General features: G+C 37.3%; 1 protein-coding gene across 1 annotated transcript in view; it reads right to left on the bottom strand.

Annotated features, from left to right (window-relative positions):
- The window catches only part of XRCC4 (X-ray repair cross complementing 4), a 169,704-nt gene that overhangs the window by 88,938 nt on the left and 63,953 nt on the right, over positions 1 to 16,813 (bottom strand). Inside the window, exons 3-5 of the mRNA XM_059833899.1 lie at positions 15,895 to 16,061; positions 9,843 to 9,995; positions 9,061 to 9,164 (exon numbers count right to left, since the gene is read on the bottom strand). Coding sequence (XP_059689882.1) covers positions 9,061 to 9,164; positions 9,843 to 9,995; positions 15,895 to 16,061 — 424 coding nt within the window. The remainder of the gene's footprint in view (positions 1 to 9,060; positions 9,165 to 9,842; positions 9,996 to 15,894; positions 16,062 to 16,813) is intronic.

Below are 16,813 nucleotides of genomic sequence, written 5' to 3'. Positions count from 1 at the left end.
CTTGAATGTACTGCTCACTGAACACAAGGCTCTCTGGCCTGCAACAATCCACAGTAACTGGCCTTTGTTGGTTGCCACTGATATGTAGCCCATTGAATAGCTGAAGATAAGGGCTTTTATCCAAATGTTCAGGATTATAGAAACTTGCTATCAGTACCCCAGCAGGAACCATTTTTCTCAAGAACCAATACTTCTCTTTGATGAAAGGATACTTCTCCAAGAGCTGATACTGCTAAATCCAAGATCAACTCTTCTAAAGTACATCCATATTTCAAGGAGGGGAAACAAGGAGGGGAAACAAGGAGGGGAAACAAGGAGGGGAAACAAGGAGGGGAAACAAGGAGGGGAAACAAGGAGGGGAAACAAGGAGGGGAAACAAGGAGGGGAAACAAGGAGGGGAAACAAGGAGGGGAAACAAGGAGGGGAAACAAGGAGGGGAAACAAGGAGGGGAAACAAGGAGGGGAAACAAGGAGGGGAAACAAGGAGGGGAAACAAGGAATAAAAAAAGCAAAAGGAAAAAAAGAAAAAAAAAAAAGAGTCTGCCTCAGTTTTAGCTTTCCAAAATAACCCCCAGGAAAAGTAAACCTCTGACTGCACGTTCTGGGGAACCAATTTATAACCTGCAACTCAAAGAATTGTTTAGAGCAGGCATGTGGCATGATGTTCATAGTGAAACTGTGTGATAGAGCAGTTTCACTGGCAGGTTTGCATATATGAAAATAAAGTGCTTTTATCACTGTACATTGCATTCAGTAATTGCTATGGTCCATAATACATGTAGTGAAGCATACGTTGGTCTAAGAATAATAATTATTGCTAGTTCTTTTAATCACAACAGATCCCAAAAGGACCATTGCACTGGATACTAAACAAATACACACAGTCTGTGACTTAAAAGCACAAGAACAAACAGAAGTGTTAGAACAGGGATCACCCCAGGCAGGCTACTGATGACTGGCAGAAGTTTCCTATTTACCTGATAAGCAGCTGTTCTTTAACTATTTATTGAAGGAGGATGAAACAGAGCAGGGCTGTTTGTGGCACCGCTCCAGCACCACTAATGCTATGGTTTCACAACCGATGAATTACATTCTCAACCAACGGGTGCTGAAATAGGTCTTCTGTAGCTCATGAAGAAGAGAAAATAAAGAAAGAGTTCCACTGAATTAGTGCCATCTTATAGATGGTCAAGTTACAGGATTTTGCAAAGGAAACAAGTATCAGAATGTGAATGCTCAGTGCAAAAGTGCCTTGACTCACAGAATTTATGTCCAGCTCTGATCTAATTACAGCCTGTTGGGTACACGTCAAATTGGTGTGAAATACGAGCAAGAACAGAAGGAGGCTCTACATTTCCTTTATGTGTCCCATAGGAACATGTTGGTACTCTACATAAATACAATGAGGATTTGTTATCTCTGCCTAAAGCTGCTTAATAGTTTCAGGCTCTCAAGGCATAGGAAAGTGCAACGCGTTTTGAAGAGAAGTATAGGGAATGTTAAAGCTCCAGCAAGCCGGGAACAAACATACAGATAGTTTGCTTCCTTAGGGAGAAAACCTGTTTATTCATGGAAGCAGATAAAATGTATAAACGTACTGCTTCATTAATGGATTTGATTTTGATTTTTTTTTTTTTTAAATGACTGGAACTTTATGTTATTTGTTCTTCTTCTTTGCATAGATATATTAAACCCAAAGAAAAAATATGAAATAATTCCACCTCCGTTTGAAATGTACATTGCTGAACTGTTTAAACTAGCTTTGTTTTTAAGCGGAGAGAAAAAACCCAACAGTACTCATGGAACTGCATTAAGTTCGGAATTTCGAGCTTGGACTGGAAATGATTCTAAAATTCATATATTCTTACAATTTAACTTAAATCTCATAAAGACAGTTAATTTGACTATTTAATCCGAGCCTTAATTACACTTCCAAAAATTTTACAGCTCACCAAGGAAATAAAGTTCCTTCATGTGTAACATTTAGTAATATGTGGATAATACACCAACAAACATTTTTTAATTTTATGTTAATCAATGCTGTTGCATCTAACCTGCAGTGTGGTCATTAGGTACTCTACTTTTTTGATCAATCACCAAATTTAGGAATCTGCAACAGTCTAACCAAAGCATGAATCCATTATGATTATATCACCATTATATCACTTCACTAAATAAATAATGACCCATTTAGAGGCAAACACATTCAGCTACAACACTTTAAATACTGAAGCACATACAGTAAAGTGTATGCAGAGGTATAAGCAGTTTTGATAGTTTTCATACTAATATTTTAAAGTAATACTTTAATTCCTCTTAGTGCAATATTCATAACAGGATTTTTAAAGGGACATGAAACATGCTGACATTTGTGCTGTAAATGTATTTTGACCATGGCACCTGGCATAACACAGAGGGAAAGCAGTTTGGCAACTGCAAATGTTTAACAGGTATAAAACCACCAGGTTGGGGGGAAAAAAAAAAGGATCAGTATCAATTTCAGAAAAAAGGTATCTACAGCTTTAAGGGAAAGCAAAATGAGATTATTTCTTCGGATGAACCATTTCCAATTATAGCTTGACAAAAAAATAAAATAATAATTTAAGCCTGAAGTAAATTAAAATGGCTAAGTTCTAAAACTCCTTAAAACAGGCTTTAAAAGAGAAGCCTTCACACATGGAACTTTAACAGCACAGCACAGTTGGGTGCTATTATAATAGGGTTTTTTTTTAATAACTTTGATCAAAGCTTATTAACCAGCAGCATCAAGCCATTGGCGGTTTGGACTACACAAGAGAACTAATTAAATTTAAAGGGCCACAGTCCCCTGGAGGCACATGTAATCCCCAAGGCAGGAACTTGAATGACTGGGATAAGAACATTTGCATAGTAAAACAGTGGAAAATGGCAAGGTGCTTGCTCTTATTTATTTTGGGCATTATAGCGAGTTTATTAGAACCAATTTTAAATGCGTCCTCATCATCAAACTTGTAGAGAAGTATGAGCATTTAAAGTCTGAGGATTCACTTAATATGGAACATTCCCACACATATGGCAAAAAACGCAGAACATAAAATTTCATTTAATCCAACAGGCCAGATAATGAGATCCTTCCTTACGCCAATGAACAGTAACTTCCATTGATTTCAATGTGAATTATGACTAAGGAATTCATGGGCAAGAGAAAATAAAATAGAGAGAAAGCAAGCTGACTGTAAATTTGTGCTCAGTAGCCTTGTTTTGTCTACAGGCAGCCACATATAATAGCATTATAACTGAAAATAACAGTAATAAATTGTAAAATAATGTCTTCCATTGCTTATCTCCCACCTGTGATATTATCCTTCACATCTATTACAGATTTCAGTATATAACATCTTTCCCTGCAGTTTCGTCATATACCCGCAAAGAGGAATAACCTTTTCTTTTCCGGTCATCTTCCAAACACTGTGAAAAGGGAAACTATTACCCTTCATCTACCTTTTAAGCGCCAGGGAAGGAAGCAGAAAGGGTGAATGTTTATCCAATCCTTACTCCCGTTTTAAAAGCTTCCTGACATATGGACTACTAATGTATTTTTCAGTTAATAAAATGGTTTCATTTGTATGACAAAGACATGATTGCTAATCACGACATCAAATGATGTTTTCTTAGTCTGATAATCTTACTGTCATTTTAGGTCCCCTAGGAGAAATGACTCAATAGCTAGAGTAAATAATGCCAGTAAAATTTAGCACTGAGAAGAAGAAAGAGGAATCAGTACCTGCTGGCTTGTTTTTCTGGATCATCCTTAACCAAGAGTAAGGGTTTCTGCATTCTAACATGACAGAAACTTCTTGCATCAGTGTGATGGCATCATGCTGAGTCACCAAGTCACTCTTGTGGGCTATGAAAAATAGAGACTGGTGATTTCCTGCCCATTTTTTTCTTTTTTTTTTTTTTTCCTGAATTGAAAAAAACAGGTCCTGTTGGCAATAGAACATGAAAAGAACTACAGTCTTATTCCAATCAACATCTCTCTAATCTTTCCAAGCCTGCTCCAGGTGCTTCTTATGTGTGTCTGTGTGTGCATGTATCATCCTTTCTACAGTCACAGGACCTAGCAGTCCCAACCAAAAATGATGACTCTAAAAATCCTAGACAAAACCTCAGATATTTGATTAAAGAGCTGAAGTGCAAGACTACGTGCCACACATGAGGGAGGAGTGAAACAACGAGACAGCACAATAGCTGAAGTGTGAGGTGCCTGCAAAGTTGCTGGAACTGTACTGAAAGCAATACCTATATCTGGTTTTGGTGGCTCAACTAGAATCTTACCAGCCCTGGAGTAAAACAAACAACAAAACCAAAAGCACCTTCCCCCTACTCCCAAGAAACATCCATAGCTCCCAGTTCACGAAGAACTGCTTAACAGTTGAAGGATTTCCTTCTTGTCCTCCCTCCAGAGCTAAAACTCTCTCAAACAAGGAGTTCACAGGCATTTACAAGGAGCTGGCACATCATATATAGCTCCTGCTTAACAATTTATTAAACTGCAGTGAAAACGGCATTTGTGTGCCTTTTTCAATCTCACATTCACAATCCTAACCAATATGTCAAATAAATTTCCCCCAAGCTCATGGCATGATGGGCAAAGCTTTTGTATAGAAAGACATACAGTATTATTTAATAAAGTTGTACTATTTCTAAAAGTTGAACTTCTCATATACATCAGTTGTTTTCCTGAGTGCTTTACGTTAAAATAGAATTCAATTTTCATTTGTTCTTTCACAATACAAAGCATTAACTACATCAGTGTGTAGATTAGAGACAAAAATTACCATGTTTCAATTGATTTTGGCTTTAAGCTCTGAAGTAGAAACTGCTGTCAAAAAGCAAACAATAAATCATGTCTACAAATGGTACTGTAAGTGCCAAAACCCTAAATTTTTAGGTAAACTTTTAGGTTGTAAGTTAACTGCTATTGCAGGGAAAAAGCCTCTACACAAAATTTGTCTGAAGCTGAACAAATAAATGTAACCGCCTGTTGTGCAGAGGTTGAAAACCTACCTGATAGCCTTGCTGAGAATTCATGCATGAGCAAACTAATTTTTGTAGAAGACACAAGAAATGATTTTATTCTGCGATTCATCTGCTGTTATAGAGGACAAGCTGTCATAGTAACAGCCATTTGCAATGCCCAACATAACATAGCTTGTGTACTTCTTTTAAGTTCATGCTTATATGAACAAGATCTCATCGTTTTATTAAAAGCATGCCATCGTGATTTCAACGTTGGCAGTGATGGACAGAACCCATCATAACCTGCTCCAAACTGTTCCAACAGTTAATTATCCTGTCAGGAATAATGTCCCACTTTTGTCTTTGTCTAATGTTAAGTTCCAGTTATTCAAATTCATTAAACACCTATATCTGCTGGACAGAAACACCATCTACCATCACATCATTTTGCAATGTAGCTTCTTTTAGACCGTAGATGATTGTTTAAGATCCTTCTCAGCATTTCATTCAAATCCTTTGCTAATCCCCTCATGGTTATCACAAAGTTGTCATCCCCAACTTGCTAACATCTTTCTTCAAATCTTGATGTCCAAACTTGGCACAGCACTGCATTAAGGGACAAATCATATACTGACTCAAAAGTCCCTTTTGCCCTAACATTGCAAATCTGCTTATTTATTTTCACACGTAATGGTTTTTGTTTTTGTTTTTTTTTCCTTAAATGAAGTCATTGCTGCTTCAGAATATTTTCTATATGTTCCTTATTTTCCAAAGTATCCTTACACTAGACCAGTGGTTCCCTAACAGGTGAGGCAGGAGGCACCAGGAAGTTATAAACCGATAAGAGGTCAGACAGAGACCAACTGAACTAACTGAGGCCAAGACCAAGCCTGTTTCCTGCAAGGCCAGGCAGGATGGTGCCACCGTGCTAGAACGGATGCAATACAGAGCTGAGTGTAAAAGTTGTCAAAGTAGCTCTTGGCTTTGCTAGATGGGTCCACATGGGGAAGATGATGGCAACCCCTGGAGGTACCCACCTTTATGTGGCAGGAGTTAGGCAAAGCAAAGCTTGAGACACTGTTGGTATTCTCAAGTGAAGCGCAGCTGTCAAAGGACTGGAAATCATCACATTACACTGTGTTAGAAAGCATACGTTTTGTTTATAGTTGGTGTATCACAAAACACAAATTGGTTTATATACATTATCTTCAATTTCACACTCCTCAGATACAAGGACTGATAATTTTCCATTTATATTTTGAGACAGACATACTAACTCATTTGAGAATCTATTTATCATGTGTTATTTTAATTTCCATGTTCCAATTTCTTGATGAAAATGTGGTACAGCATGACACCTTATGGAAGTCAGTCTATTACTTTACTAATTTTACCTTCATCAGCCAGGTGGTAATCTCATCACAGAAGACAGGAGTACCTAGTTTTCAACTTCTGGTTTCTGCACCTTTACAAAGACTAGAATTAACCACTCTTATTCCTTTTCTTAGTATTTTTCTTCATTGAGTCCTGTTCCAATATTTGCATCAGAACAACACCAGACTGATACACCCAAAACCAAATGTGCCATTTCATTTCCTTTTTCTTTTGGTGAATATTTGCAGCTTTTTTCCAAATCCCCTGAAATGCCCTCAGTGCCCTGAAAACTCTAGGGAAAAAAACCCCACAATTATTGGTAGCTAAGAAGAATTTCCAGGAAGCTTTTTAAACTCTGAAGTTCAATATTTCCTGATGGGCTAATTTTAAAACATCTAGATTTCACAGCTGCTGCTTCATATCCCCCGTAGTTGCTAGAAAAGAAGTACATTATGATGCAACTACACCCAGTTTTCTCCCCTAAAGACAAACCAAAAGCACTTACTGAACACAGCCGCTTTTTCAATTACTACTGATTTTTTATCATTGCACAATTACAGCTGCATATATGTTTTCAACTGACTTGAAGACTGGTCATTGGCCTTCTACCTCCTGGCCTGAGATTCTCTGCCTTCATATCATGTGACTTTCTTCAGCCATTTCCTGCAGTTGCTACTTTTTATTTATGACAACCATCATCAGCTTCTCCCTTCTTAAATTTCGGACATGCACACATACAAACGCCTGCTTATTATGTGTATATGTGTCCGTACACACATCTGCCTTCACTTTCCTCTAAAGAAGTTTTTAAATTATGATCTTCTCTCTTGATGGTGGATTTCACCAGTATCTACTAAAACATTCCAAAAAATCCTGTAGTTCTCATTGACTCCTGCAACCTACACAATGGCATTCCAAATTCAAAAGGAAAAGAAATGTAAAGTTGGACTAAGAGACAGAAAAACTATAGATAAACAGAAAAAACCCAAACATTATCTCTATTATCTCTTATGCCTTACAGTCCTTGATGCTTGATGTAGCTATGAGCTTCATTACCCTCTCATGCCACTCACCCCTGAATCACTGTCTTCTTCACAGACACACAGTCTGCCTCAGAAGTCTTTTGCTTGTGAAAATCCTAGACCACACTAAGATATATTCAGCTCCTATCTGTGCTTTTCTATTGTTCATGGAAAGAGAAAGCTCTGTACACAGGAAGAGTATCAACTGACCTAAGTGATACTCACTCTGCAGGTTCAAGAATGCCATTACCTTGAAAAACTTGAGTGTGTTACCCAAAGGATTAAGTTTATAATATTCATATAATTCGCAAATTTTGTGGTTGAAAGAATTCTCTAGTCATGATCAAAATCCTCAGTATTGTAACCCTCAAAGGCAACAGAAAGTACATTTTCGTTTACAACTCAAATAAAAATACAGTAGCCAATTTTTTCCTGTAACACTGATCAGTTGAGTCCCTCATGATTGCCTGAGTAGGGCAGTGGGGGTTTGTTTTCATTTTTAAATCCGTATGTCTGTCTCAAAACTGTCACTGAGCTAATTAAGTCCTACTGAATCTAGCAAAAGAATCAACACCTTCCATTTCCCTTCCCTTTTCGCTAAATGTAAAGTATTTCTCCCCACATTATCTGGACTGACCAAATACCACTTGAAAGCAAAGATTTCTGGACTGGAGAGAATAGTACAATACAAAATAATTTCTTTCCATAATTGCAACTGTCTACAGCTGTCTGAAGCTCTGCCGACTTTATATTATATTAGAAAGTCATCAACAATAAGGCTCATGTGAGTTACAAAGCTGAATACCACTGGTATCAGGGTCTTGAACAGTTCTGGTTCCCATTATGCATAGTAAACAGTTGTAATAAGTTGTTGTCTTGATTACCTTTACCTATGGTGGAAATAGAAAGCTCCAGTGAGAGAACCCATAGCAAACTTTGCAGACCTTAAGGGTAGTTTATAATAGCTATATGGCAAGTGTCAATGCAGTTTTAAAACTTTGATAGCATTTGTCTTGCATATTCCTCCTAGTTTGCCAAAATATGCCAAAATTTCTATGATTCACAGTTAAATATCTTGTACTGTAGCATGGGAAATTGTTGTATCCCATACACTTTACAAGTCTCTAGTCCTGGAAAAATTAGTCAAATTAAGTTTCATGAGCACCTTCATGAGGCCAAAAATTCACTGACAAATTAAAATTAATTCTGCTATAAATACATTTTTATTCCATTTATGCACACAGGTCTTTTTATAGCCATTAAACCTCCTCTCATTCCCCTTTTTAAACACTATTGAAACTGTCAGGAACTACATTTTACGTTTTAACAATCAATGCGTACACATCATGATTCCTAGAATTTAAAATGGAATTGTTGATGGTTCAGATACTGTTAGACTGTCATTAGTTCTGCCAAGTATGTAATTTGTCATTTTGAAAGAAATGACAGTACCTTCACTTGTGCAACATGCTTTTAAAATTCCTCTCTCTAATTTGAAAATGCCAGTATTATACTCTGCTTCAAGAGAGATATTTTTAAGGCTTGCAGGTTGGCTTGTCACAGAGCAATTTGTCAGGTAGTATTTTGTCTTCATTAAGGTTTATTCACATAAAGTGATTGGCCTGTCCGTGATATTCCCCAAAGACAATACATTCTGTCTTACCTGATGGTAATGAGGCCTGTCTTAAATTTTCACTTTCCTCATCAGTGCTGCCATCATAGTCATTTTCTCTCCCTGTAGCCATCTGAGTGGTAGCTATACTATCCCTAGGGAAAAGAGGGAAAAAAAAAAAAGGGAAAAAAAGCAAGCACATCTTTGCCATCTATTATTCCTGCAAAGAATTTATAATTATTACTGCACCATCTTAGAGGCAATGCAAGCTGATACAAGTCAACATAAAGTCCCCATGCTGAACGGCTTAGCATACTCATATATAAGGACAGACAATAAAAGGTAAGTTAAGATATAAAAAAAGCAGGATAAAAATAGAAAACAAATTAAGAGGTGTTTTAGCATTAGAATGATTCATCTTCTCTGGATATTTTTGAAATAGAAAGTACATAAAAATGTTTAGATTTTGATATCTTTCTTTCCCAAAGGACAAAAGGAATCAAATAATTCAGGGAGAATGCATATGAAAGTACCACCTATGGAAATGGCAGAGACGTACTCTGACTGGAAAATCAACTGCAACTTAACAGAAAGAAGAAGAGGACAGATTCATTGAATATTTAGTTCTTGGCTACAGCATCCAAAACAATATGCTGCTATTTGCAGTGACGCCACAAAGAATGCTCTGCTTTCATGACTAACAGTATTGTTTTGGATAACCAAGCACTTAGCCGGGAAGAACTGTCACTCACTGTTAGAGCCAAAGAAATGGAAACTAAACTAAACTATGCATTAGGTATAATACCAAGTAACTCAGGAAAATTAAGAAATACCTTGTACATTTGGCATCTGCTGCAGATTCTTTAGCTTCGTTCAACAACTTCTGTAAGTTTCTTATTTTTGCCTTCTTTTCATTCAGCACCACAATAAACCGGTTATAAAGATCTGCCTCTAGTTCTTCTTTAGCTTCCACACATTTTTCCAGCCTACAATGCAAAATTCACTGTTACACCATTTCTTTTTAAAGCTCTGTTTCCTGGAAGAAAATTCGGTAGCGAGGCCAGCCTTCCTATTACAAGAATTCCTGTACCAAACCATGCATGAGTCCAGCATCTTGTGTCTGAAACAGGCCAGAAGAAGTTTTTTTTTTCCAATAGAAAATGGCAGTGAACTTTGCTACCAAAAGGGGAAGTTTACAAGGGGAATATTTTATCTTCCTGCTTTTTTTGATCGGTTCTTGCACACATGCATCTGAGACACCTAAATTTAAATAGGCAAGTGGTTTTTAGTTTCAATGCTGAATTCACCATAGTGGTCATAGCTTGGCTTAGCAGGATACAGATAATGAGATTACAAATAGATATGATTAAGCTTGACAGATCCCAAATTTGGATTACACACTCGGACTTGAAATATATTTGAACAGGGGGAAAAAAAAAAAAAGAAACAAGAAATGGGCAACTCCACTCCAACATGGGCTGAGTTAACCAGCAAATACTTTAGGCAACCAGGACAGCTCCAGAACTCTTTCCTTGCCAGGACTCCTGGGGCAGATGTGGGTGATACAGACCTTTGCCTGACCATTTTCCATCAACAGCCTTGCGTGTCTTGCTTTGGTGAGCTGGAAAAGTACAGAAACCAGTTCCTGGCAAAGCTCAACAGGACACTGCTGCAACATCTGATGGCAACTCTAATTCCTTACAGGCATTCAGACAAATACAATGCTAGTAACTCCAGTACAGCGGATTCCATTTTGAATTACGCAGATACAGAGCTGAGATTGTGGTACACTTGAAGCCACCACAAGGCAGATTTTTTTTTTTTCCTGCTGAACCAATCACAATTACTTGGTAGAGGACTGAACCCTCTACACACATACATATGTATATATATAAAAGCTCTCCATTAATATCTTCAGACTAAAATATTCTTCTCTGTTTTGAAGGTTTAATGTGCACCTGTAGGTAGGTCAATGTCAATAAAACGAGGCACAATGGAAATATACAATTAAGAATATGGATATATACTGTCTCATAAGCAAAGCAAAATGTAATATAAGCAAACATGAGCACAATAAATGAAATTACTTATAGCAAATATGATCCTGTATTTCCTTCTTGAATTTCGTAACTTTTTAGACCATGGGTTGAACCACAAACATTTTAATAGCTGTGTTCATAACAAGCAAATAAGCATCTTGATAATCTTATTGATCACGGTAACTACAGTATTATAGCAAGTAGTCATAACCTATAAACAACATTCTTTTCACGAGTATATGCAAGGTTGGTAAAAAAGTTTAGAAGGCTTCCTTTGTTATTAAACCCAAACACATAAAAGACCTTATGAATTATTGGTTTTAAACCAAGAAATTTCCTAGATAAATACTGATTATTTTGTTCATAGATCAAACCCTTATATGATGTAAGAAGAAAGACAATAGAAAACAGTCTTATGTAGTATTAAGTCTACTGTGCAATGCTTTAGGGATATGCTTGATAGTTGATAAATAATTCATCTAATTTAAATGCAAATAGCAGAACATCATTACCATATAGATCGGTTCAATAATTCCTAAATGAAAGATCATACGTACTAATCAACTACCAGGAGACTTTCCACCTACAAAAGGGAAGTTAACTGTTTAGTGGGGAACAAACAGACAATTCACAAAGAATCATAAACCCTGATACAGGGTCCAGAAGTGCCTCGACTAGCTCATGGAAGGAGAAGGGTAAGGACAGGAACTGCCTCCTACTTATCAAGTAGAATTCAGCCATTAAAAAATAGATTTTAAAAAAAAAAAATACAGCCATTGGGTAAATTGCCATTTACATGCTTGAAACTAATTATGTCTGTATACATAAAAATGGAAAACAAGGATTTTGTGTAAAATGTGGTAATCATGTCTGCATCAAATCTTATAGAAAAGTGCCCTCTCCCACACACAAAACAATACTAACTAAAGAAAGTGCTTACTACTGTGTCTTTATTTTGCCAATGGACTGGTTAGTGTCAGAGCAGCTGAGGTCGATTTAAATAGTTACATGAAGACACTTTGCTGACTTGGCCAAAAAGGTGATATATAAGACATCCACTGATGGAATCTACATACCTGTAAACTCACAATGAAGTAAAGCTGATGCTGCCTGGATGTTAAGCAGCACAGTATCACAAGACTAGCCAATTTCTTCAGCCTCTGGCACAAAACATTAGCATCTCAAAATACACATACTGACTATATGCATAGATTAGAATATTAACTGTTCCGTGTAGACAAAATCAATTACTAGTATGCCATCAGTTAATCTTATATGATTTTTTCATTTATGTGAACACCTTTTTTGATTTTTTCCTGTTGTTTAAAATAATCCATATATAAATACATTAACCAGACACAGATATGACATTAATTTGGCATAACATTCAATCAGTGCAAAATAGTATTACATTAAAGCCATGTTTGCAAGTTATGAGCCTTTAAAAATATAGTAGTATATGGCATATGATGATACTTAAAAATGGAATAGTAAAAAGCAACAGTCCTCTGCTGCTCAGGAACAGGGATGCATTAATTATGCAGAACATATGTGTGTGGGGGGCGGCTCTGGCTGTAACCGTGCATAGCCTTTAGGATTCACTCAGGCATGCATTACCTGAATTACGTGACCACTAAGCAAAGCTGGCTGGGTTTCATTCCAATACCTCATCGGTTACAAACACATACTTTAATTGCAATTCGTCACATGCTTGCGCCTGTATGTGATTTGTCACTGAAATACCATCTCCCCAGGCCAAATAAAGAAGCTGCTCATCTCAAAGACAACTTTCAATTACAATGAAAATAAACGGAAGTTAATGACTAGAGTGGCGCAAATCTTATTTGCACATGCCTTCCAATTTCTGTATTCTTAGATCTCTCTGTTATGTAAGTGCAACACTTTTAATGTGCTAGACACACCCAAGCTGATAGCCATCAAAAAGCTTGCACAGCCTACCGAAAGCAGGTAGTATTAGGAGTGGTTACAACTAGTAATTGAGAAAATAACATAACTGTCCAGTTCTTAAGTGCTGCCTAAACGTAGAGCAATCACACATGCTTCACAGAGGTTAACGTGAACTATGTAACTTAATGGCATTTATACATTTTCCCCACTCTAATACTAGAAAGAAAAAATTCAACATCTCTGCTATTTGTCCTTGTTCTCAGTGCTCTAAAATAATTACTGGTCTTACGGCACCACTCTATTACATTTCAGATTCACCCTTTCCCCAACATTGGCAATGGTATTGAATCTTGATGAGCTAATGCTGAAGAGTCAGTTTCAAGCACCAAACTACATAGCCTGCATTTTTATAAGCTGTTTGTGGTTTAAATATACTGTCACTATAGTTGACCACAACATAAATTAGCAGCTATTTTGATTTTGGCTTGTCTACACTGTCCTTAGAAGTTTGATACAAAACACATACCACACCTAAAACAGAAATTTAACTTGTGTTTTATTCGCCAAGGAATTATTTTGCTACAGATTATTATTACTTTACTTTTACCATATTAATTATCTCTTTGAAATAAAAAGCAATAGCTATTCTGCTCTGATATTTTTTAACTCACCCATCCCAGAGGTGTGTGCACATGCGCGCGCACACACACATTTCGCCCCCCCAGGCACCCACTTGCAACATTTTCAGAATAATCCTTTTGAAAATTTCCATAGACTCTCTATTTACATCTTGCCAGGTAGTGTCTCAGTAATTTTTATTTTATGTTTTTAGATCAAGTGCTGAACAGTCTAGCTAGCCAATAACTCTCACATTGATGTCACCTACACATAGGTCATTTCCTAAAAGCAGGGAGATGTTCAGCCAGGTAAAATCCTACACTTAGGTCATCACAATATGCAAGATGAAAATTAAGGGAATTACAGCTTCAACCAGAGACATTCTCAAAACCTCAGATGCCGCACAGCTTAGAGTACATAAGCAATTTAACAATTTGATGATGCAGGGGATTTATCTTCAAAAGGTTTTTTGGCCTTTAGCCTTTACTTGAACCTGAATTACAGAGGGAAGCGTCAGGAGCCATTCCTGTAGCTGGCACAGGGCTGCCATGCGAGCTCTTTACAGACGAGTGGACTATCTCACGTACACTGAGGCAATTGCCAGCAACAGGTCAGGGCCTTTTGAAGGAAACTTGCTTGCCATTTTACAGACCAAATGGAAAGCAGAACAAGTTTACACCTCGAGACCCCGGAGAGCTACAGGGCAAAGCTGCTGAGCCGAGCTCCCAAAACCTCCATGATGGTCAAGAAAATCAGAGTAGGGAAATGGGAAAGGGGTAATTGAATTATTCCATCCAGTGACCCATGCTTAACCTGAACAAAAATAGCTCTTGGAAATCTGCATGCTATTTTTTAATTCTAATGAGGTCCTGAAGAGAAAGATTTTAAGCAAGGGGGAACTGCAGCGGCTGAAACTCTGGAGCTGATGTGCCTTAGCTCCAGGCGAAGGCAGAGCACAGTTCTCCACACCACGTGCTTTATATTTGATGTTTTACCACTGAATGCTGTGAGTGATACAAGCTGTGAAGCTTGAAATCCTGTCTACTGAACAAAGACAGGCAAAGCTTTTTTTCAGCTCCAAGAAACTCACAACACTAGGTCCAGCATTTGGAGCCAAAAGAGCAAAGAGAGACACTGGGGTAGACTAGGCTGTGGCAAAAAGGATTTAAAACAAACAAACAAACAGCAAACCAAAGCAACCCCCCAAAAAACCTAAAACCCAACACTGTTTGGATGAAAAATATTTTTATTCTCCATTTAGTGGACATGGCCAAAGTTTGGTGAACATACAACTCTCAGTATTTACTTTGTAAAATCATGTTTCAGCTATTCAAAATATAAACATACTAAAGAAAACCACAAGCTTTCGAAGCTTGAATACACTGCTTCCAACAGCAAAGGCTGTCAGGCAACTGTGATTTTTTTTTCTTCGGGGTTACTCTTTAAAAGTGCCACACCACCATGGAAATTGATACAAGCACTAATGCCTATTACACATTAGCGTGTAATGTGGTACAGCATACTGGTTATACAATAAGCTATTGTTCAATAAACTGTTAAGCAGTAAAACACTACTTAGGAAGGCCATATGCTTGTCAGGGAGATTGTCAGGAGAAACTGTTAGTCATTTTAATGAGAGGGAAACAAAAACTAACTCCTCCCAAAAGCTAAGTCTCTTTTTCAAGGTAAATTAATGCCAATTAGCTACATTCTTTCATCAATCTTCCTAAACACAGTTTTTCAGATAAAGCTTTAGAAGAACAAGCTAAACCTCTGACTTGTATGTGCTAAGCATTTTATGCTAACTGAAATAAACGAAGATTACCTTCACTACAGAGTGCAGTGGCAGACAACTCAGATCATAAATGCAATGGCAATTAAAAAAACCCCTCACAAAATAATGGTGCTTTTTCCTAAAACACACTTGTTTTCCAATTCTGTCTGCTTTGACAAGGCAAACAGATTAAAGCAATGGCAACTTACTTCCCTCTCAAAGATGTAAATACCCTAAACTGTTAGTCATAGGAATTACAGAAAATAGTGGAAAGAAGGCTTCCTGAAGAAAGAGGTATTTTTTTTTTTTTACTTCACAAAGGTAAAACCAGCTTTAATTGTAAAGTTGCATTTTTGACATAGGAAGAAGATCCACAGCTACACTGGCTGTAAGTAATGGGGCTCAAAACCCCTGTCAAGAGAAGAAAAATTTGTGTGCTCCTTTCTGTATGTGACTCCAAAAATGCTCATCAGTAAAGCCTGCACTGACGGTGTAAGTATTTGTGAGTTTCTCAATCATCACCTGTGAAGGAACTTTTAAACTTACCGCTTCTCCACATCACTCCAGTCACTGAAAAGCCTTTCATTTTCTTTTTGCAGGTGCTCGTTTTTCGCCTGCAGTCTTCCCAGACAGTCTAGGCAGTAACCAATCAGCTCCTTCACCACCTCCGCCGGACTTGAAACTTTCTGCAGCTTCAGAGATCCGAGTCTAAACTAGGACACAAGGAAAGAATGGGTTACTTCATCTGTACTAGAAAGATCATAAAACCTCACTCCAACAAACTTGAATACATACTTAATAAGCGTAAGAAATACCTTACAGTCCTCTGGTTCAAAGTGATATAATAAATTTGTCACAAGAAGAATTGTGGAGTATGTGGAATAATCTGCACGCTAATTATTTATGCCGCTAATACATCTTAATGGTCAACTGTCATTCAATAGGCACAGGACAGAAGCACTGACATACTTTCTAAAGGGCAGGAAAAGAGATGCTATGCAGGAAATGTAACATGATATAGCAACAACCTGCTCTTGTACAGACCAGAGGAGGACAGTAGTATAAAGGTGCAATCCCAGGTTTTATATAAAAGGCATTTCTGATGTAATGCAGAACCACAGGAACTGAAAACCTAACGGTATTGCTAACGTGTTCTTGCCATCTGCTCAATGAACTAGCTGAAGTAACTTGCTGCCTATTCTGGTATCTATAGCAGCAATACAACCACATAAACTTTACTGATAGAACAAATGAAGATTAATTACTTTTGATTTAAAGTAGCACTACAAATGCCCATCTATGATTCTTGCATGCACCTGATGGAAGAAAACTAGCCCACAAGTCTTCCCCTTTAGGGCTCAGACAGCAAGTTAATAATAAAAGGAGTCCTTCAATTAAATAGGTAGCCTCAATAATTCAATGAGATTAAAGGATAGGATCTATAATGAATAGCTGTATTTCGTCA

The sequence above is a fragment of the Gavia stellata genome, chromosome Z, assembly GCF_030936135.1.
Source record: "Gavia stellata isolate bGavSte3 chromosome Z, bGavSte3.hap2, whole genome shotgun sequence".
In the NCBI taxonomy this organism is placed as follows: domain Eukaryota; kingdom Metazoa; phylum Chordata; class Aves; order Gaviiformes; family Gaviidae; genus Gavia; species Gavia stellata.
This window is presented reverse-complemented; position numbering and strand designations above follow the sequence as displayed.